This window comes from Panthera tigris, chromosome B2 (assembly GCF_018350195.1).
Source record: "Panthera tigris isolate Pti1 chromosome B2, P.tigris_Pti1_mat1.1, whole genome shotgun sequence".
NCBI lineage: Eukaryota > Metazoa > Chordata > Mammalia > Carnivora > Felidae > Panthera > Panthera tigris.
This window is the reverse complement of record NC_056664.1, coordinates 23,624,258-23,648,134: the sequence shown is the minus strand read 5'-3', so window position 1 is coordinate 23,648,134 and position 23,877 is coordinate 23,624,258. Positions and strand designations below refer to the sequence as shown.

Genomic DNA, 23,877 nt, shown 5'->3' with positions numbered 1-23,877 from the left:
TTTAGAAGGAAATCCTAACAGAAAGAACTTTGGTGAGTTTACTATGACACAGGTAGTCAAAGAAGGCTATTGTGATTTGGATTTGCCAGAATTTTGCTGCACATGTGATTGTGGGTAACATAGCAAAACAATCTAAGTAATTTGGATGCGATTTTCATGACTTTCTTCATTTTGTCTTGGTTTTTAAGAATCTATAATAGAACTTCTATACTGATGTAATGTTTGTTTTACATAAAATTCTTTGCACTGAAATTCTGTAACTAGAAGTGGATACTTGAGCATATACTGTGAGAAACACTGTTCATTGATAATAGTTTTCAGAAACAGTTATGTTTGCAGGGAGGGGAAGGACTCACACAGAAGGGACTGAAAATCTGAAGGAAGGTTTATTTATGTGTTTCTCTTGTGATCAAGGTTTTCCTCCCTCGCCACCATAAAAGCACTCTGGAAATTATCTTAGGCTTAATATTACAGTAAGTTTTTTTCAAATCCAGGCAATGCCTTTTTGTGGGAGACTATTTTAGCCACTCAGATTAGGAATCAGCAGGACTTTACCTTTCAAAGGGGGAAGAAGGACATCTGTCCCTGAATGAAGAGGAGAAGGTGTCACATACCCAGTTTAGTGTGAGATTGGTATTAGAAGACTGTGGTGGTCACTGGCCCAAACCTCCCTCTCCTGAGTCTAGTGCCTGGAGTGACGCTTCTAGACCTGCCACTTAAAAGGCATGGTTGCCGGCCCCTTGTCAGCCACACGTCTTGTCAGTTTGCAAACCATGTTCCCCTGTGAGAATTAGTAGGACTGCAAGTCTGCAACCTGAATGTCCTATGTCCTGTGGCTTTCTCACAGTCTAAAATAAGGGTCAGCAAACTATGACTTGGCAGGTTAACTTGAAGAATCATTTTTACATGTATCAATGGTTGAAAAAAACCAAAAGTTTAATATTTCATGACACATGAAAATTACAAAATTCTAACTTTAGTGTCCGTAAATAGAATTGTTTTGTTTTTAATGTCTCCTCATTTACATGCTGCTTGTGGCTGTTTTTGTGCTGCGGCAGCAGAGTTCAGTGGTTGGGAGCCCATATGGTCTGTGTGGGCCTGAAGTTTGCCATCCCCCAGTCTAACGTGCCCCCTCTTACTGCCTCCCTTCAGTGTCTAAACAAAGTCCGGCCACTGAGTATACTTGAAACAGCACATTCAGCACTGCAGCCACTGGGAGGGGGGCAGGCCGGTGGGGGACTGGCAAGCACAGGCTCGATTGCGGCCCTAGAGAGGAAACACCAGGGATGCAAGGAGAGGAGGGGCAGGAGTCTCATCCTGCATCACTAGACCCCCCCCCCCGCCCCTTCAGCTTTAAGGAAAAGGGGCTGCTCTGGTGTAATGGACACTTGACCCTTGAACGACATGGCTTTGAACTGCGTGCAGATTTTTCCCAATAAATACAGAACTGTAGTGTATTTTCTTGTTCTTAGGACTTTCTTAACACTCTCTTTTCTTAACTCTCTTCTTAACTTTCTTAACTCTTCTCTGGTTTATTGTAAGAATAGGGTGCAGAATGCACACACAGAGTATGTGTTAATCGGCAGTATATGTTACTGGTAAGCCTGCCAATCATCAGTAGGCTATGAGTAGTTAACTTTCTGAAGAGCCAAACATTATATGCAGATTTTTTGCTGCCTTAGAGACGGGGGGTCAGTGCCCCTAACTCCTGTGTTGTTCAAGGGTCAGCTGTACTTCATGCTTCTGGGACGGAAATTGACTTAAAGAAAATAAGTATTAAAATGTAGTTTTCTCTTAAGAGACAATCTCTTTACCCCTTGTCTTAAAAACTTTTAAGCTATTTCTGCTGTGAAATTGATTTGTGTAGAATTTTCCAGAAATGTGTCTTTTACTTATATGGAAGTACTTAAGCCTTTATACATAACTTTCGGCAAGCAAAGGAGCAGGAAGAGAATTACTTTCAAAGCTTTCCATGCTATCTTGTGGACTGTGTGGACTTACATATGCAGATCGGACATTAGTTATTAGTTAATAATCTACAGAGATGATTAGTTATCTCTGAGGAGATTTGTTAGGCATGAAATCTGCCACCTGCTGAAACAAGTCCTTTCTTTTTTAATCCTTTTTTCACAGAAGCAATAATGTGTATTTAATTTTAGGCTTTTCTGTAGTTAGGTGTTTTAATTCCGTATATCCCAGGTAGACATTGGAGAGTTCTTTGGGGGGGGGCGGAGTTTAAGAGTAGGGGGAATGATGGGTAAGGTACTCTCCCATTCTCCAAAAGTGTCTATAGTGGTACTCCAAATTAGCCTCTGTTATTTTGGAATGTTGGAGAACTAAATATACCTTTGAGTCATCTGACCTGACCTGTAACTTTGCCAGAAATTTATTGATGTTCTTGGTAATTGATGGGCTTAGATTTTGCATCCTTAATTAAAGAGCTGCTCTATGGCTGTAGGCCTCTCCCTACAAGGTACAAAGATGCGTGCTGCCACTGGGGAAGCAGGCTGATGGTTTTTATGCTAGCTAGAGAGATTACAACATATTCTCAGTGTTTCCTCAATAACATGGGAGATATTATGTCAAATATATTCATTTATGCAAGTCATAGAAGATCACCCATTTATACTTAAGAATGTTAAGGTACTGAGGCACCTGGATGGCTCAGTCACTTGAGCGTTCAGCTCAAGTCATGATACCAGGGTTGTGAAATCAAGCCCCGCAGTGAGGTCCATGCTGAGTGGAGCCTGCTTAAAATTCTCTCTAACTCCCTCTACCCCTTCCCCACTTGCTCACACATGCTGTCTTTCTAAAACAAATCAAAACAAAATTAATTAAATTAAAATAAAGAATGTTAAGGTAGTAGAATTGGTTACAATAATAATAACTGTCTTTCAAGGCAGATTCATAAATTTGTGTGAATTCATAAGCTAGATATGGATGTATTGGGGTGCTGAGTGGCTTGGTCGGTTGAGCGTCCAACTCAATTTCGGCTCAGGTCATGATCCCAGGGTCATGAGATCGAGCCCCACATTGGGCTCCATGCTGAGTGTGGAGCCTGCTTAAGATTCTCTATCTCCCTCTCCCTCATTCATGCTTGTGTGCTACCAACCCCCCCAAAAAAAATAAAAAATATAAATAAAAGAAAAAAAGATATGAGATGTATTGACCATCAAATTCCAGGATTAACAGCATTTTCCTTTGAAGGTGTTAGCATAAAATTAGTTCAAACCAAAATTTGAAAGTAAATAACTGACTGTTCCAGACCGTTTTGTTACCGATAGAGCATCACATTGTCTGTTGACCTTTTTTTCAGTTTTAACCAAGTGCTTCTAATGCTGCTTCCAATGCTGACTGTGTTTCCTCAGCCCTGGGCCCTTGGTAGCTACCTGCATTTAGCACAGCCAAGCTAGTGTGTGAGTGTCTGCCATCGGTACCCTAAGGATGACCAGGCAGAAGGCTGTAGGTGACAAATCCTGTGCCAGTTGTAACTGAAAACCAACTCAGGTGGTCCAGGTTTCATGTAAAAATTTTTAAAAGAGCCCCCTTTGAATCACAGAAAAATAAGCTACCTAATGTACCTCAATATATTCTGGGCATAAAGTTTTAGCATTTTGTCTGACTCGATTTTAGCAAAACTGCTAAAATCCCAAATGTTCTGTTCCTGATTTTCAGATGGTTCGGCATGGGGAAGAGAAGGTTGTTTTCCTCATCCGTTGTGTTTTTTATTGTTTTTGATGCTTCCTTATTAACTCTGTGCTTTTTTTCAGATGTTATGTTTACACTTCTTTCTTTTCTATTGACAAACAGGTTGAAAGGATTGTTGACAAAAGGAAAAATAAAAAAGGGAAGACAGAATATCTGGTTCGGTGGAAAGGCTATGACAGTGAGGATGACACCTGGGAACCAGAGCAGCACCTTGTGAACTGTGAGGAGTACATCCACGATTTTAACAGACGCCACACTGAAAAGCAGAAAGAAAGCACACTACCCAGAACAAACAGGACCTCTCCAAACAATGCCAGGAAACAGATCTCCAGATCCACCAACAGCAACTTTTCCAAGACCTCTCCTAAGTCACTAGTGATTGGCAAAGACCACGAGTCCAAAAACAGTCAGCTGTTTGCTGCCAGCCAGAAGTTCAGGAGAAACACAGCTCCATCTCTCTCAAACCGGAAGAATATGGACCTGGCAAAATCAGGTATAAAGATACTTGTGCCTAAGAGCCCCATTAAGAGCAGGACCGCAGTGGACGGCTTTCAGAATGAGAGCCCTGAGAAACTGGACCCCGTCGAACAGGGTCAGGAGGACACAGTAGCACCAGAAGTGGCCGCCGAAAAGCCAGTCGGAGCTTTACTGGGCCCTGGTGCAGAGCGAGCTAGAATGGGGAGCAGGCCACGAATACATCCATTAGTGCCTCAGGTGTCTGGCCCTGTGACTGCGGCCATGGCCACGGGATTAGCTGTTAACGGAAAAGGTGAGTGTCCAGGTGAGCTGCTCAGTGGGCAGCGTCCCTGTCGATGGCCACGGGCTGTTACTCAGCATGCTGGTGACTTTTTCAAGGTGTGTAGGTGCTCCTTCCATACATGCTGGTCCTGGTCCGGAGAGCAGGCCGATGAAAATCTGGGGAACCTGCAGTCTGTTTCTAACAGACATGCACTGGAACTGTGAGAGGTGCCACAGCCTCTTTCCTCACTTGAAGCCTTTAGCATTTATGTTTTAAATCAGCTCTCGCTATGCGTTCAGTGTGCATCCATAAACCGTACCACCATTTAAAAGGCGTCTTGCTCTAAATCGGTTATGCTCGGTAGTTTTCCTTTATAACAAGTTTGTGAACATTTATGCATCTCAGACACTGAGTCTCATGTTCAGGGTCCGTCTGAATTTTCTGAGTGTGACCTGTATTGGGTCATGATCCTTAGATGTCATGATCCTTATTTTGCTAACCCATCTACATAACCAGCAATTTCTTTCAGTGGAAGTACAATGTACCTTCAGGATTTGGGCTTTTGTTCTCTGTAATGGTCAACTGTTCGGATCCCACTGTCCCTTTTACAGAATAGGAGTCTGTTCAATTGGGGTGGTATTTCCTGTTTTGTTTCCACTCCTGCTCTTGGATTCTGCAGCTTAGTTGGTTGAACCATGGCCTCCCCAGCTTCTCAGATAGTGCAGGTGGGATTATCACGGACAGCTTCCATCCCCTTTGCTTCCCCCATGCCTCATCTAGCCACCCATCATTATAGAATTCTGTTACGGATTTCTCTACTGTAAGCCCCACTAGCTTTCCCTTACTTGGGGCCCTGGTCACTTCTTACCTGCCGTAGCTTTCTCACAGGTCTCCCTGCTTCCTGCCTTTTGACAGTTCCCATCCATTTTCTATAATTATTGGATGGGAGGAGCATCCCCGCCACCAGTCTGACCGTACCACCGTTGCTGTAGTTCGCAAGCGTGCTCCTGAGTCTCTGCTTGGCCCGCACTGCCCTCTCAGCTCCCTCTCTCCACGTCGGCACTCCTGCTGTCCTCTGCCAGGAGCATCATGCTTCCCCTGCTCCTCAGTCACCCCGGGACCTCCCACTACGCCTCTGATGCAGGGCCCACCTGCTTTTGTGTCCTCTGGTCTCCTATGCTGCCCGCCTCCTCTGTGTAGCAGAACTGTGATCATGTCTATCTGCCTGTCTCCCCCAACTCACCCTTAGTAGAATGAAAGAAAGCGAGAGGGAAGCTTATTTCCCTCCAAAGAGAAATGCTCACCTGAGATGGCACTCTAACCATCTTGCTGTGGTGCATCAAAAAGTTTTGGCTTAGACGTTTGTGTAGCAATGAGGAAACGGAAATCCAGGGGTTCCCTTGGGGCAGTAAATTGCCATCTTGCTAGTGTCTTTCAGATAACACACTTTACCCAAATGCTGCTTTTCTTCCTTACTCCAGGAGTTTTGCCCTCGCCTGGAACTTGTATGAGCTTATTTACCGAGCTGACTTCCTGAACTGTTGGCCTTGCTCGTAGACCCAGTTTTCTTTTACGTTGTTGTAAATGAAGGATCGTAGAGGTTCAGAAGCAGAAGAGACTTTATCAGCCATCTGATTGCATGCTGCTTGTCACAGAGAGGGGAGCTGAGTCCAAGGAGATTGTGATGTTCAGAGAGAACTGAAGGCAGAGATAGAATCAGAACATGTTTCTTAATTCCTACTCCTGTGTTCTCTCCATTTCTTGCTGCCTCCACTAGACCGGGAACATAGACTTCTCTATTGATTACTCAGGGCCAAGCACTCTGCTGGGCTCTTATCTAGCAGATAAGGGCAGGGCTTGGCAACCAGCCCACTTGCCTTTTCCATATGGCCTGCAAGCTAAGAATGGTTTTTACACTTTCTAATGTTTGGGAAAATCAAGAGGAATAATATTTAATGCCATGTGAAAACATAAGAAATCAAAATTTTTGTGTCCATAAATAAAGTTTTATTGGAACACAGCCACATTTCATTCATTCACTTATGGTCTGTGGCACTTATGGTCAAGGACAGAGTTGAATCGTTATGACAGAGACTGTATGGCCTGCAAAGCTGAAAAAATTGACAGTCTGGCTCTTTACAGAAAAAGTTTGCTAAGTCTTGCTCTAGGAAGTCACAGTCCTAGGGCAGTATTTTTGGAAAGTAAAGGGATACAAAAGACTTTAGAAGATCTGTGGTTCCCCTTTATCCACAAAAGTTGTGTGTACATTCATTTTTATGGGTGATGGGGCGTGATTTTCAAAACTTTTTTGACCCTTTAAGTTTCCACGTTCTGTTTTTACCACAGTTACGCAAGCTTGGCTCCCCTCAGCAAAGCCTTCAGTTTTGTATAAAACGAGGATATTGGGTTCAGTTTAAATAAGGAGTTAGTGACTTCCTTTTTTATTACTATTCCCATGTCAAAAAATTTTTAAATGTCCATAAAGGTGGCTTTGGTTAAAACCACCACGGATATGTAAGCATAAAATCTCAAATTATTTTATCTTGTTCTGTGAAGGTAGGCAGGTTGATTGGGACGGGAGTAACACTGTATTTCCAAGGCCCTCATGACCTCCTTTCTCTCCTGACCCTGAGTCCTATATACTGTTGAGAACACTTAGACCAGAGAAAGAATAGAAGCTGCTCGGGAATGTTTTTAGAACAGCGGTAAATGACATCCCCAATGGCCATGATCTAAATCAGGCTTGAAGATTTAAAGGGAAAAGAACCATCTCCTCCTCCCTCCACAGCCTACTGTGGGAGTGTCCTTTCTGAGCGAAGCATGATGGCAAAAAGCAAGTGGTGTCCTAGACAGCATGGCCACCTACAGACAGGTGCTCGGGTGGATGAGTGCCTCTGCTTCTCTTCACCCTTCTCCTTTGCAGAAAGATGCTTTTGTTCCCTCCTCTGGCGAGTAGGCTCCAAGAAGGGATCTGGTTTTGCCAGGGCTGAATCCTCCCGTGTCCTGAGCAGTGCCTGTTCGTAGCACATGCTGCCGGTGTTTGTCAGGGAACGAGTCCAGTAGAAGGGGTACTCATGGAAGACAAAGATGGTATAGTGAGTTCTTGGCAGCCCTGTCGCCAGATCACACTAGATGTGAGGGAAGAAATGCTATTGAAATGACAGGGTACAGAGGCCAGAAGCACAGAAACGTCCCAGAAAACCTCTTACTCGCCCTTGGGGCGTTTCTTTCCTGAGAGAGCAGTACTGAAGCCGCATCAGCTTGCTGGTCTACACTCATAATCTCTTAAAGTCGTTGTTTGTTTTTACTTTCCACATTAATTTTAGAGCTACATGAGAAAACTGATTTGTTTTTTTAAAACTAATTGAAGCAGATACTCATGGAGTCACTGGGGAATGAATCATCTCTTATTCAAAACATTAATCATGTGTGTATGAGGGATATTTTTTGCCACCAAACACAACAGATATTTAAATATCTGTTAACCAAAAGAGTAAATGTTTCTGGAGAATTTTAACACACACGATTACTTTTACAGAATAACCATATGTATATGTGGCTTGTAACTGTTTTAAGTGTGAAACAGGTTTAAAAGATGACTATATTGCTTCACTCAGAGATATGAAAAAATCTTAAATTTAGGTGATGTGGCTGCCTTCTTTCTACTCTTTGTTAATGATAGTATTTTCTTGGTCTTTTAATTGCCTAACGAATTAATCCTACGAAAGAAGCAATTGCTTTTATAAACTGGATTATTGTTACTTTGTTCTTTTGTGAATTCAAATGTATAACTGATCATCATTGTACATTTGAGAAAATACTGTTAGCACACATTTTAAAAAATGAGGTCTAAACCTGATCAGTGTAATTGCTTAGAAGTTGATGGATATGAAGTCAGAGCCAACAGATTCAGGAGGAAAGCGGGGAAGTACCTTAACATGCCTCAAGTCTTTTATTCTGTGAGCATTTCTATTGAAGGAGGCTCCCAGGAGCAGTTGTTTAGGAAAATATGGCTTCTTCTGAGGAGCTGGAGTGTAAGTTCCTCTCAATAAGAATATGAAGCCTGATGATCTATCTCCCTTCTCTGTTATTATCAGGGAAGATGTTGTACCAAATCAATAGCTCCACCCTTGGAAGAGGCCCCGGTCCCCCAGGGCCATTTGCAATTTCTGTGCCGAGATTGGAATTTAAGTCAGAGAAAGGGAAGAAATCAGGAGACCGGTGGCAGAAAACCGCTCAGCAGGGCCTCAATAGGACATGTCTACTCCGAAAACAAAGGCTAAACATTAAAAATGTGCAACCATTTGCGATCGACATAGAGCCAAGGCCTTTCAATGAACGGGTACTTTCGTTTGCCAGTTGTCTGGTGAGTCAGGCCCTTTCCATGGGTCCATGGAAAGGGCCTGACTTTGGAGATCGGTTGATTGATCAGAGTTCGGTTTTGTGTGAAGTACATCCAGACACATCATCTACTATTGCCAATTTGGATTTCATTGAAATGGGGCAGACACTTTGGGACTTACAAATCTGAGTACACAGTCCTGGAATTTTTTCATTTTTTCCCATTTTCTCACTTACACCTAATTTGACCGCTGTTTTCACATAGAGCCTTTCCAGGACGTTAGACATAGACATCAGCTCACCTTTTGTAATCCTGTCTCCTATCTCACGTAAAAATGAATTGAATATGCCAAGTTCACCTGGACTAAGAAGTTTCAGGGATCAACCCAGCCAGCTCTGGACCAGCACACATCCCAGCAAGAGCAGCCGAGACCCGCCTGCCCAGCGTCTGTGCTGCTGGGGAGACTTCCCCTCCCCCTGCACTTGCAGGGTTTTATGGTATGTTCAAGGACAGTTAGGACTTGGGGCAAGGGTGACCCAGCAAACCTACTTCAGAGCCCTTGTGACTGTTTAGTGTTTGCTCTTCATTTCCACTTTCTTATGTTTTCCTATACCAGTGATTCTCAAAGTGTGGTGCCCAGCATCTGGGTGACCTGTTAGAAATGCTCATCCCTGCGCCCCCGCCACACCTCCCGAACTAGAATCTCGGCTGGGTCCAGCAGTCTGTTTCCCGAGCCCTCCAGGTGGCTTTGGTGCTTGCCAAAGTTCCACAACTACCTTCCCTGTACCGTGCTTTCTTTTAAGTTTGGTTTTTATGGAGGAAGATGGGAAATAAATAAAAATACACAACTAATTTCTTCTGTTTATATTTTAGATTCTTTATAGTTAGATTCCTGTTCTCTCGTGAGGCTGCTTATTAGCCTTATATATCTTGATTTGAAATTGTCTTTAGACTTTTGTTACTCTTTCAATAAATATTTCTAATTAGAAATTTTAAATGACAGAAAAACATTATAAAATAATTAAAATGTTTCAAAGAAAAAAAGAAAAGTAGAAAGCCCCACCTCCTGCTCCTACTCTCCAGAGATAACTGCTGTTAACAGTTTTTTCCTTCCAGAAATTATATAAACATGCACATCTTTTAAATACATCAATGGGCTCATACCTGACATATGGCTCTACAACTTAGGGTTTTATTTTTAATTTTGATACATTTAGATATATTTTCATATCTGTGCAAATAGCCCTTCTTCATTCTTCTAAATTGATTTGTGGCTATTTATTGTGTGACGATATCATACATACCTCCTAGTGGTGATTCAGTGTCTTTATTACTCAGCAGGGGCACTTTGGCATTTGGGCCTGGACACTTACTGGATTAGCATCCCAGGGCCTGCCCTTAATAAGGATCCTAGTAAAGGCCTCAGGCATCGTGACAGAGCACTGTGTCTGTTATTTCCATCTGCCTGCGCAGGGCCCTGTGTCTGGGTGCATCCACGAAGTGAGAACCTTAGCGGTAGACATTGGGCGTGTTTTCCACATAAATGAATACATTTCATTGACACTGCAACAGCAGAAATGTTAATGCACCTCCTGCCTTAAACCTGAGTCATACATAGATATTATGAATTCTTACACAAGTTGTTAGAAGTACGTTGAGCAAAAGAGGACAGTTTACCATTACCTCCTCCCCTCAGAATACCATTTACTTCAGAGGGAACATTAATAGTTTGACATGTGTCATTTCAGACCTTCTCCATATTCACATCCTTTGGTATGGAATCCTATAAGTTCTGGTATTTGCCTCTTTCATTTAACATCATGTTGTGGAGAGCTCTCTATTTTAAGACTCTGACTCTACCTCACTTGCTTTGAAGTTTTAAACTTGATTTTTTTGTCTTTTTTTTTATATGATTTCAAATTTATGGAAAAGTTGCAAAACCAGTAAAGAAGAACCCATACACTTCATCCACATTCACCAGTTGTTTTCAGTTTGCCTCACTGACTTTCTCCCTCCCCTGGGTGTGAGTGGATGTTTATACACTCACATATCTGTATGTGCATATACATTTTTTCCTGAGCCATTTGCATGTTAGCTGGAGACTCACTGTTGTAAACACTAGTAAAGTACAAGACTGTAATTAAAGATTTTGCTAGATGTTGCCAAATTGCTCTCTAAACAAGCTATAAATATTGTGAGTGCCTATTTACCTATTGTTCTTAATCAGCTTTTCAATATCTGACAGATATTTAAGGTAGAAAACTGTTATCTCATGGTTTTCATTTTAAAGCATGAAAATTCTGATTTCACAGGTTGTAATTGTTTGTACTTACTTTTCTGTTAATTCCCTTTACATTTTCTCTTGCCTATTGAAGTGGGGGGAGGTGCACAGTTCCAACTTTTCAAAACGTGAAGACTTTGTGAATGTGTGTGTCATCTCTGCCAGGGACCACATTAATCTCCACGTGTTTGAGCTGGAGAGTTCACACTTCTAATGGGAGCATTTCAGAAGAGGTCACTGACTTTTGGTTCCCCCAGCACCCACTCAAGGACTGAGAACTTCCATGCCAGGGGTTAGGATGAATAGTGCCATCTGGTCTCTGCCTGAAGATACTTACAAAAGTTTAATAAGAAAACTTCAAATTAATTCCCATTAATTTTATCGTTCCTGCTCAGTTTCTAATATACCAAAGTGTATTTTATTAACTTAGAGTTTTACAATTTAAGTGAAATCTGGATCCCTTAGGTCATATGTCAGAAAAGAATCTGACTCCAGTTCCTGCAATCCTGCTCCTCCTCCTGAACTTTGTAACTGACTGGCACAAGGACAGAATAAAAAAGTCACCCAATTCAAGTGAAATTCCTATTTTTGAAAATACTTGTTCTTGTTGATACTTGTTAAAAGAGGATTGAACACCTGATACAAATCCCGCTTGTCTTCTGCATTCCCATTTTTATTGCTGTTGTCTTTAGCAGGGTACTAGCCTTCTGGAATATTCCTCTAATGACATCCTGTATTGTAGGGGCAAGAGCAGCTATGGATACACAGTGTACTGGCTGTCTGGTCTTCTTTCCAAACATGCTGTTCTGTTGCCTTTGCTCTGTCTTCTATGTCCCTCTAACATTATTCTCCCTCTTTCAGAGAATGCTTATTTTATAGATGAGCCTGGTTGTGAAAGAAAAAGGAATTTGGTAAAAAACAAAATCACTCAGCAAGTTGGTGGGACAGAAGGTCCATATTATAACCCACTCCTGACTTCAGTTCTTCTTGTCACAGTGGCAAAAGGGATTTTTTTATAAGCCTAATTCACCCTGTTGCCAGAACTACATCACAGGACTTGTTCTCTGTCAAGTGAAGCTGAACTCAAATTGGCTTAAACAGGCAAACAAAAATGCCATATATTGGCTCAGGTGAGCAAGTCCCAGGCACAGCTGGACCCATTGCCTGAATGGATCCATGCCCTCTCCCCCTGTGGGCTCTCTTGGCTGCATTCATGCAAACCCTCCCCACAGGGAAGGCACGTGCCATCCACAGTTCTAGCTGGCATCCTAACCCTCTCAGCAAACCAGGCAGAAAATTCTTCTCTTTCCCGAAGTTCCAGGAGAGATCAGCTTCATCCACACTCTGGTTGCCCAAGGGAAACCCAGGGCTATTAACAGTAAGGGTGAAAGTAGAGACTGAGCTTTTGACAATCACAACACAATTAAGATTACTGAGTACCCTTAAAATATAACAGCGCTTCCCTAGGTTACAGAATATCATGGCTGTTAAATATTGAATAGTAAATGAATAGTGATCATTTCAGTCCATGTTGTAGCTTTTGGGCAGTCCTCTCAAACTGAACATGGTGTCGTCTCCCAATACACCTAGGTGTTGCTTACAAGAATGAACTGTGTTTGCCTTTTCATTTTCTATTTTTGTGTGTAACTGTGTGCTCTTCTTCCTTTGTAGTTGTTAGGGCCCTGTGTTTGGGGGCACTAGGCACTGTGTGTATGTCCTCCTAATTTGGTAGGTCACCGTTTACAAGGCATATTTCTTAATTACAAATGAGGAAAGGCTGTGTTTGTCAGTTTATTAGGGGCCTCTTGAAAGAAGACACTAAGGAGTCCTATTCCCCAAGGTGCTTTTGCTTTGGGTGAAGTCTTATCTCAAGTGGCTTGGACACCTACCGAGGCTGGGTAGAGGAGAGCTGATTCCTCAGAGGAATCTCTGAGAAAGTAAAATCTGGCAGAAGAAATCCAGAGAAAGATCCAGAACAGAAAGACAAACTCAATAAAACTTCAGATAGTAGAATGGGAAAGCATTGTAGCAAACATTTTAATCTCCTTTAAAATTTCCTACATTGTCTACTCCCATTGTTTACATACAATAGGTGCTTAATTAACATTTGTATGGGAGTGAATGAGTTGTTTGAGCAATTTTTTTCACTTCTACTTTCATCAGTAGCGTCTGTCTTCTAAAAAGGATTTGTGTGAAGAGGAAACAAGGTCTGTGAGGGTGGTTGGGAGAAACTGCCAAGGAATTAAGGGCCAAGGCAAGTTTTGAGCTTGCTTGCAAATAGAGAATGATATGTGATTCTTGGAGCTGGGAAAACCGAAGAAAACATCTGTAGGTTAATGGTGCAGAACATCTTTTAAAACTACCAGTGAATAATTTTGCTCTATATAACAATATCCAGGAGGCGACTTTACGCCCAATAAGTAGGGCCCCGCACCCAAATTTATTCACTTCTGGGGCTCAGTGTCACTAGAATGAGCTTCAGACCAGTGGAGCCTTTCCGGTGCCTTAGGTTCTTGGTCATTTTGAGATGCAAACAAGCTCGCTGTGTGATTCTGTGCAATTCTTCATTGTCCTTCCCAAGCTACAGCCTCTGAGGAAGCCCTACAGCCTTTTCCTGTCCTTTTTCCTAGTCGGACTGCCTTCTGCCCCCTTGTCCGCTGCCCCCAACTTAGTAGCACACCTGCAGCATTTCATAGCTCTGTCTTTGTCAAGTTCTCAACCTCCTCAAAGAGGATTTCCCATTCGCCTCCCTGAAACCAGAAGCCTGCCCTGCTCGCTGGTCCTCTGCCTTCCCTTGTGGCCTCAGGAGCAGAGAGAGCTCATCCCCAGTGCTGCCAGGCTTGGGGAGGGGGGGGCCGGTCATCCTCCTCCAGACTCCGATGAAGAAGATTCTGTGCTGAGGCCTGTGTTTTCTGACTCCTTATCCTTCCTCCTCACTGATTCACCAGCCTCTTGGTCCTATGTCAGCATTCCCCAGAGACCCAGGCTTCAGGGTCACAGCCCTTCCTTCTCACCCCAGCATGGCCATCACCCCCAGAGGACCAGGCTCCACATGAAAGCCTCCTCACTCATCATAGTCACGGCTGCCATTTACCGAATTTTCACAGTGTGGTGGGTTCACTCCACCCATGTGTTACTAGGACTGTTAAGTCATGTCCGTTTTATGGGGAATGCCAGGCAGAAAGAAGTGAAGGGACTAGAATTCATGAACACCTTTTCTTCAGGGCTATGCTTGTTTCCACCCTGATTCTCATTTTCCTTTTAGGTCACGCTTCTGGAGCATCTCATCCATGATTGCTTGCTCTTTTCCTTTCCCAGCCACCCCCAGCGTGGCTCCTGCTCTGTGAACAGGTGTTCTTAGCCTCTGGGCCACAGCCACCTCCACTTACTGGATCTGGTGTTTGTCTTCATCAGAACAGGCCACTCCCAGCCACATTTTTTTTTAAGTTTATTTATTTATTTGGAAGAGCAAACGGGGAGCAGCAGAGAGAGAGGAAGAGAGAATCCCAAACAGGCTCTGTACTGTCAGCGCAGAGCCCAACGCAGGGCTGGAGTTCATGAACGGTGAGATCACAACCTGAGCCAAAATCGAGAGTTGGATGCTTAACCCACTAAGCCAGCCAGGCACCCCAGTCCCAGCCACAGTTAATACGATCACCACGTCTTTGTTTTGTTTTCATTTTAATTGTGGCAACAAACACACAAACCTTAAGGTTACAGTCTTAAATGTTTTTTAAATGTGTAGACCCGGAACGCTAAGTGTATTTACATTGCTGTGCTGCAGAGCTCTAGAACGTTTTCACTTACTAGGCTGAAACTCTGTACCCTGTAAACACTAATGCTCCCTCACCTATTCCCCCATAGCCCTTGGCAAACACCATTTTACTTTCTACTTTTGTGATTTTGACTACTTTAGATACCTCATATGAGTGGGAATCGTACAATGTTTGTCCTTTTTGATTGGCTTATTTCACTTAACATAATGCCCTGGGGCTTCATCCATGTTGCAGCCTATTACGGGATTTTCTTTATGTGTTCACCTGTCCGCAGACATTTGGGTTGCTGCTACCTCTTGGCTATTGTGAATAATGCTGCAGCTTATAAATATCTCTTCAGGATCCTGCTTTGAATTATTTTGGATAAATACACACAAGTGGGATTGCTGAATCATATGGTAATTCTATTTTTGATTTTGAGGAGCCTCCATACTGCTGCACCATTTTGCTCTCCTACCAACACTTGACCTCCTCAACCCAACACTCCTTGCTTCATCTTTGTTTTTAAAATACCTGTTTCTGGAGCACTACTGTTTTTGTTCCCCTTTTACCTTTCTGGCTGTTTCTTTTCAATTACCTTTGTGGCTGTTCTTCTCCCAGCCTTTACGTGGCACAGCCCCTAAGACCACCTGCCATGCCACCCATATGCAGAAGGATATTTGTCTGATGCACCAGGCCATCAGGAGAGTGCTGACAGAGCAGCAGCTGGGGCCGGAGGCCATCCTTCAGGGATTGCAGCTGCGCTGGGCCATCCCCTGCTGCCTGGGCACTTGGAGTCCTTCTTCCAAATCAGTCAAGGTCAGCAGGCTGCCCCGTTCCCCTGCCCTGCTCTACTTGCACATGTCCTTTTAAGCAGAGTCAACACGCTCCTCTTATATTTTTTTTATTTTTGTTTAATCTCTACCCCATCATGGGGCTAAAACTCATGACCCCAAGATCAAGGCACATGCTCTATTCACTGAGCCAGCCAGGTGCTCTAACACGCTCCTGTTTACAGCTATGTCCCCAGCATACAGGGAGCTTCCTGAGAATAAGAATCAAGACTTTCATCCCAGGGTTTCTGTTCCCTGCCTCATGATAGGTGGCCGCCAGAAGTGGGAAGTGGATAAAAGGCTTTTCCTCCTTTGTGGCTCATCCTAACATGTCTCTTCATAATTACTGTTTCATTGATATTATTGAATTTCAAAGTTACCATCTTAATTATGTAATAAAATTAATACAATATTGTTTTATCAGGGCAAAATCTAGTAAAGAGTTCATTCAACTTCACCAGACAAATGCAATGATAAAAGAGCACACCATCTACTGCAAAATGTGTACAACTGCTTGCCATTTCCTGGGTGCTCAGGGAACAAGAAAGCTGCTAATTCACTTTCTCCAAGGAGTTTGAGTCCACTAGGGCTCCCAGATCACCTCACGTCTCCCACTGTCCATGGCTCTGGCCCCTACGACTGGAACTGGCTGTACTTGTTTCATGTTATTTGGCTCTAAGCATGGTTACTGGCTCCTGATTAACTATCTTTGGTGACTTCTGAGTTCCTGAAATAGTTTTTCCTCTGGTTTTAAGGCGTGTTTTAAACTTGCTTTTAACTTCTGTTTGAATACGTTCCAACTGTTCTCTTACAAGCAGCCACCTGTGCACAGGGGAGTTTCTGGAAGCTCCATGCCTCCTTATCATGCACTTAGTGAACATTCACTGTGTGCCAGGCACTGTGCTGCATTGATCATTCGGAGCTCAATAAAATACAGCCGCTGACTTCTAGTCCTGCTAGGATCAGTGTTCACCAAGGAGCCTTGTTCCCGACTCTAGGGATTATTTGAATGGCACTGTAGTTGACGAGAGAAAGTAGCTACATTGGTAAAACTGCCTCCCTACCAGAGTCATGGGTGAAATGGTCCAAGAATGGATGGAGTCATACTGTGCTCTTGGTCCAGGCCACGGTGTTGAGTTCAGCCCCAGGGTTATGGGCAGATTCCTCAAGGCCAGAGAAGTACACCAGACTATTAGAATGAACTAATCCTTGTGCAGACCTATTCTTCCTGAAATGATGACATCTAATGAGATAAACTATCTCTATAAAAAAAGTAATTACCCTCCTGTAGTAAATACCCATCTCTCCTAGTGATAAGGATCTAATGTAATTGCCTCTCAGTCTAGGGCCATAAATAGGCTGTGCCAAAGCATTCAAAATATGAAATATTAAGAAAACACTTTAAATCCTAACCTAAAGTATTTTTTCCTCCAGATTATTTTCTGAACTGTGTATTTGCTCTTCGGTTCTCCATGCCACTGCCCTCCCCACCTTTGAGAAGATGACACTTTAGCATCAAGTTTATTTATGATAACATCTGGTCTGCCCTTCCTACTTCATTAATTAAGAGTTTCTTGTGCTTAAAAATATTTTTTTTAATGGGAGCACATTTGGTTCTCAAGATACCTGAAGACATCTTCCTCTGTGCCCAGTTATCTCAGTCATAGCCCTCTCTCCTTTCTGTCTGCAGTTTACCTTCTTAGTTATGTATATACAGCAAGGGGAGGCAAAATACGTAAATTTGTTCCCTGTCGCACAACTGCACCTTGTACTTAACCACTGTGTAAGCCACTTAGAGTGAGGCTGTGCACTGTAGATAGTCCTCCTCCACCTCCGAGCTGAGGAATATTTGCCACACCTCCTGCACACTGAGATAGGGACGTTAGTTACTGGCAGATCTCCTCAACCCCTGGGTCTTCAGCTGTGCCCCTGTGAGCTGCGCCCCATCCTCAGTTACAACTGCAGGAAGTTAACAGCTCTGTAGCCAGCCTGAGATGCACCACCACCCAGCATTACCTGAATTTCAGAAGTAAAAGTTGGATAAGCACATAGCTGACCCATTAGCATGGGTATAAAAATGATGGTGTCTTATCGAAGTCGGTATGAATGATTGGGATACTAAAACATGAGTTTCTGTCCTCACCAATCCCCTCATGACTTGATTAAGAATATTAAGCCACCTGGAGTCTTTTGTGACCTTACAGGACTGTCTTAATCTTTGACAGCTCGGTGTTCCACATGTCAGGGCAGGTCATGAGTCTGAGTACTTGGGATGTGTGATGCGCCTGTGGATGCTGGGCTCTCCTCTTGTGAGACAGACCTAGGTTGTCCCCTGAAGTGCTCAGCTAGTTTTGAAAAGCATGCTCTGTCACCAAGGAGGGCAGTATTTCAGTACCTTTTTGGCAGTGACATACTGAATTCTGAGGGGGTTGGGTTTAGAAGCAATCTGTGGGGAAGAACGAATCCCTAGATTATTTTGGGTTTTGGTGGGTTCTTTTTAAAGTTCATTTATTTATTTTGAGCGAGAAAGAGAGAGCGAGCAAGAGAGCGTGAGCAGGGGAGGGGCAGAGAGAGAGGGAGAGAGAAAATCCCAAGCAGGCCCCAAGCTATCAGAGCAAGCCCAAGGCGGGGCTCAAACACGTGAACCATGAGATCATGACCTGAGCCAAAACCAAGAGTCAGATGTTCAACCTACTGAGCCACCCAGGCACCCCTCCCTGGATTATTTTGAAGTCATAAAGGGAAGGCCAGGACATTTTGTATTGTTTTGTTTTTTCCTTTTTTTTTAATTTATTTTTTAATTTACATCCAAGTTAGCATATAGTGCAACAATGATTTCAGTAGATTCCTTAATGTCCCTTACGCATTTAGCCCATCCACCCTCCCACAACCCCTCCAGCAACCCTCTGATTGTTCTCTGTATTTAAGAGTCTCTTATGTTTTGTCCCCCCCCCTCCCTGTTTTTATATTATTTTTGCTTCCCTTCCCTTATGTTTATCTTTTTTGTATCTTAAAGTCCTCATATGAGTGAAGTCATATGATATTTGTCTTTTTCTGACTAATTTTGCTTAGCATCATACCCTCTGGTTCCATCCACATAGTTGCAAATGGCAAGATTTCATTCTTTTTGATTGCTGAGTAATACTCCACTCTATGAGTGTGTGTGTGTGTGTGTGTGTGTGTGTGTGTGTGTGTGTGTGTGTGTATACACACACATACACACCACATCTTCTTTATGCATTCATCCATCAATGGACATTTGGGCTTTTTCCATACTTTGGCTATTGTTGATAGCGCTGCTATAAACATTGGGGTGCATGTGCCCCTTCGAAACAGCACACCTGTATCCCTTGGATAAAATACCTAGTAGTGCAATTACTGGGTGATAGGGTAGTTGTATTTTTAATTTTTTGAGGAACCTCCATACTGTTTTCCAGAGTGGCTGCACTAGTTTGCATTCCCACCAGCAGTGCAAAAGTGATGGTCTTTCTCTACATCCTCGCCAGCATGTTGTTGCCTGAGTTGTTAATGTTATCCATTCTGACAGGTGTGAGGTGGTATCTCATTGAGGTTTTGATTTGTGTTTCTCTGATGAGTGATGTTGAGCATTTTTATCATGTGTTGGTTGGCCATGTGGATGTCTTCTTTGGAGAAGTGACTATTCATGTCTTTTGCCCATTTCTTCACTGGATTATTTGTTTTTGGAGTGTGAAGTTTGATAAGTTCTTTATAGATTTTAGATATTAACGCTTTATCTGATAGGTCATTTGCAAATATCTTCTCCCATTCTGTCAGTTGCCTTTTAGTTTTACCGATTGTTTGCTTCGCTGTGCAGAAACTTTTTATTTTGATGAGGTCCCAGTAGTTCATTTTTGGTTTTTGTTTCCCTTGCCTCTGGGGACGTGTTGAGTAAGAAGTTGCTGCAGCCAAAATCAAAGAGGTTTTTGCCTGCTTTCTCCCCGAGGATTTTGATGGTTTCCTATCTTATGTTTAGGTCTTTCATCCATTTTGAGTTTATTTTTGTGTATGGTGTAAGAAAGTGGTCCAGGTTCATTTTTCTGCATGTCATTGTCCAGTTTTCCCGGCACCACTTGCTGAAGAGACTGTCTTTATTCCAATGGATATTCTTTCCTGCTTTGTCAAAGATTAGTTGGCCATATGTTTGTGGGTCCATTTCTGGGTTCTCTATTCTGTTCCATTGATCTGAGTGTCTGTTTTTGTGCCAGTACGTGACATTTGTTTTTGATGAATAAACCAGAGAGGGCTTGGGCCCCAGTGGGGTTACAACTGCAGGACGTGGAGACCTAAAACTTGCTTCATGCTGAGGAGCCCCCACTTCCCCAGTTCTGGCTTCTACATGTTGGACACCTTACATTGAAGACCGTTGTCCTCAGTCTCAAAGGACCATTTCTTTTTTTTTTTTTTTTTTTTTTTTGCACCCCAAAACAGATTTTTTTTCATCAAGACTTCCTGCTGTTTCACCATCCACATCAAACCAGTCATTACACACCTAATTGATCCTACCTTCTAAGAATTTGTGGGTGCCTTCTCTTCAATTCCACTGTTACCGTCTGGGTTCTTGCAGCGGAAGTTGCTGAATCTGGTGTGTTGGCAATTATTAAAATCTTAGTAAATAGTACCTAGCTAATTTCCTCCCTTCCTTTTTCTCTCCGTCTCTTCCTTCATTTTTCTCTTTCCATCCAATCCATTGTCATGCTGCCACCAAAGTTATCTTTTTTCTTTCTTTCTTTTTAATGATTGTTTTAAATTTAAATTCAGGGTGGTTAACAGTGTAGTCTTGGCTTCAGGAGTAGAACCCAGTGATTCATCTCTTACATATAACACCCAGTGCTCATCCTGAAAAGTACCTTCCTTAATGCCCATCATCCGTTTAACCCCCCCACCTACCCCGCACTGAGCTCCCCTCCAGCAACCCTCAGTTTGTTCTCTGTATTTAAGAGTCTCTTATGGTTAGCCTCCCTCTCTGTTTTTATCTTATTTTTTCCTTTTCTTCCCTTATGTTTATCTGTTGAGTTTCTTAAATTCTACATATGAGTGAAGTCATATGTATCTGTCTTTCTCTGACTGACTTATCTCACTTAGCATAATACATTCTAGTTCCATCCACGTTGTTCCAAATGGCAAGGTTTCATTCTTTTTTATTGTCAAGTAGTATTCCATTGTATATATATAGCACATCTTTATCCATTCATCAGATGATGGACATTTGGGTTCTTTTTATAATTTGGCTATTGTTGATAGCGCTGCTGTAAACATTGGGTTGCATGTTGCCCCTTTGAATCAGCATTTTTGTATCTTTTGGATAAATTCCTTGTAGTGCAATTGCTGGGTCATAGGGTAGTTCTGTTTTTAATCTAGTGTTAACTGTCATAATCATGGGAATCCTGTGTCTCTACCGTGGTTGGAGCCTTAAAAAAAATTCATTGGTTCTAATTAAATTTTAAAGTCGAATAGTAACATGACCTGGAATATGAGAAGGTGACCCCTCAATTTTAATTGTTTTATATCTCTAATAGAGGGAGGGTTCTGCATTTTGTCCAGTAAATAACACTCCACTTGTCACATGGATATGTGTTGTGACTTTTATTAAATGCAACACGCATTGTTAACTGAAGCTCTTCAACTGGACAGAGATTATTTTTCATCTTGCTGATATAGTTTTAAATTATATATTCTGTGCTGGGATTATAATTGTAGTATTTTCTTCTTTGGATGGTACTCTTCAGCAAAGCATGGTAGCTGTTTCCTATAACTTGGCATTACCTCTAAAGGTTAAATGACATTTTGGTTTTATAGGAACACTATGAAAATGTAATGTGAACATTAGCAACGTGATTACAGAGGCTCACGCTGTTTAATTGCTGTGTTGCCAGAGAGCCTGAGTGAGCGCTGCCCAGCGTCGCCACCTCCTGTGTCTTCCTAGCAGCGGCTCAAGTGTAGGGGCCGAGGAGAAGGGACAGGGCCACCTGGCCCGCACCAGCCTTAGAACATGTGACATCTCAACAGAGCGTGGCTGTGGGTGCAAGATTTCGGATTCCTGGAATTCAAAGTTTTATGGACTTTGAAGGGAAAGTGGAACAACACGTGTTGCCTTTTCCTATCACAAATTTGTGCTTCGGTTTTTCCAGTGAAGCTCCCTTGATGGGACAAAAGCACCACAGCTTTATAATCACAGATGAGGTGGAGGGGTGTGAGAATAGCCTCAGTCGGGTTCTTGTTTTGTTTGGGGTAAGAAGGGTTGCCCTAGTAAATTTTCCACTTGCAGAGTTATCCAGTTTTCACAAGGGATTTTCTAATGTGCATTTATTTAATGAGCAGTTACACCCTGGGTTTTCTTGCTGCTTTCATCTGTGAGATCCAGTGACCACCCAGGGCGGCACATTGCCACAGTCTTCAGAGTTGCACACATCACTGAGTAGAATACGTTCACATTGGAAACGGGGGCTCCAGTAAGTCAGGTGGTGGCCCCTGAGAGCTGGATTACTGGAGAGACAGGGTATCACCAAGATGCTCTGTACAGAAAGCACAGGCTGTCAGAAAATGTAGAAAAAGCCATGGCAGTTTTGATGTCTGTTTCCTTGATTTCTGGAAGAACTGACAGAAAAACTGACTACTGGAATTTGGCTCGAGTATAGATTTGAAGTAGTCCTAGATGCTCAAAACTGGGTTTTAAAATTACTGTCTTGTTTTTTATGCTGTATTTATGTAACCTCGCAAGTTCTGGCTTTCAGGTTTTGCTTTATATTTTGAGTCTATTGTGTCAAGGTCAGTTTTCTGTCTTGCCCTTTGAGTAGCTTTTGTCCTCATCTATAAAATGCGTTAAACGTTCTCTCTTGATCTCTTGCTTTTTGACATGTGATTCTAATGTTAAGCCAAAACGTCTTTGTAAAGTGAATAGTCAGTTCTGTAGTGTGGCTCTGTCTTGAGCTCTGAGTTCCCTGCCACCCTGGTAGGTGTCCACAATTGAAAACACACATAAACGCCCCTGCCTGTTGTCATGGGGTTCAGGGGCCATCACTCTTCAATGGGCACAGTGTGGGGACCTCTCTAAAGGCCAAATGCTTGGAGCACCCTTGAGAAAATACCTCTACCCCAGTTGGAGGAATATTTTGTTACAAGTCCCCACAGTTCTTCATCCTGGCTACACGTTATGAATACCTGAGCTCACTGGCAGAGACGGATGTGGTCCCTCCTCAGTGATTGTCATGGAAGGCCAGTTCAGAATCACAGCTGAAGAATGCCATCGTTGGCAACAGCCGGATTACACCTGGTGGGAAAGGAGCATGGAAGCCACATGGCAGGCCATCAGCCTTTATAGGTGATCAGTAGGGTGAAAGTGTAGGACTTAAAAATTGTTGTTCATGGCATAGACTCGTAGCATGTCCTAGGACCCTAGTATGAGAATGCTAATCTGGACTAAAGCCAGATATTTGTCTTAGAAATTTGCTTTAGGAGATATTTAATTTCAGTCTAGTTTGCTTAGGCTTTTACTTTGCAGATGAAGCTAGCTACTTAGTGACAGCACTCAGCGAGAACCCCGGGGGCAGCTCTTGATGACTGTCTTTTACTGCGGTCCAGGATTCTGTAACTTCAGAGCCTTGTTTTCCTGCAGTGGTGGTGGCTGGTGTGAGTGGCACACCCTGGAATTGTGGACCAGCTGGCTTTCATCCTTGGCTCTCCAAGATTGCAGCTCTGTTTGCTGAAGCATAAAATCCTCTGCTACTCTTAAGTGTTACTTAAAAAACAGTGTCTGACCTGTGAGCCTACCACAGTCTTTCCTCATTTTTCCCCTCCATCCATAATGAAATGAAACTTTACTTCTGGCAGGGCCATCAGTAGCCCACACATAGCCCTGTGCCAAATCCTCCAACCTGCATCTTTTTCCATCCACATGGAAATGTGCACTGTGCGTCTTTAATCACTGCTGTGATACTTATGTTAGGAGTTCTACTCTCAGGACATGTGGTCACGTCCTGTGTCTGTCTAGATGCTCCATTCTTTACTGGGCTCTGCTTACCTGGTTAATCCACAAAAGGTTCTATGCTTCATGGAGAGATACGAGCTCAAATGTCCACACCCATGCACCAGAGGTGGAGTGTTAAAGTATGCACGGGCCAATGGTTACCATCCCAGACACACCCCACTCCTCATGACCCCCACCCATGAGACCGGTTTCTCAGTCATCGGAAAACGTTTGT

The 23,877-nt window shown here is 42.9% G+C and overlaps 1 protein-coding gene across 8 annotated transcripts in view; it reads left to right on the top strand.

Annotated features, from left to right (window-relative positions):
* The window catches only part of CDYL (chromodomain Y like), a 241,096-nt gene that overhangs the window by 164,219 nt on the left and 53,000 nt on the right, over positions 1–23,877 (top strand). For 6 of the 8 annotated variants that reach the window (XM_042985824.1, XM_042985822.1, XM_042985820.1 and 3 more), the window contains one exon: positions 3,811–4,477. In XM_042985824.1, the coding sequence (XP_042841758.1) occupies positions 3,811–4,477 (667 nt within the window). The remainder of the gene's footprint in view (positions 1–3,810; positions 4,478–23,877) is intronic. The other 2 variants (XM_042985828.1, XM_042985827.1) reach the window with 1 other exon arrangement.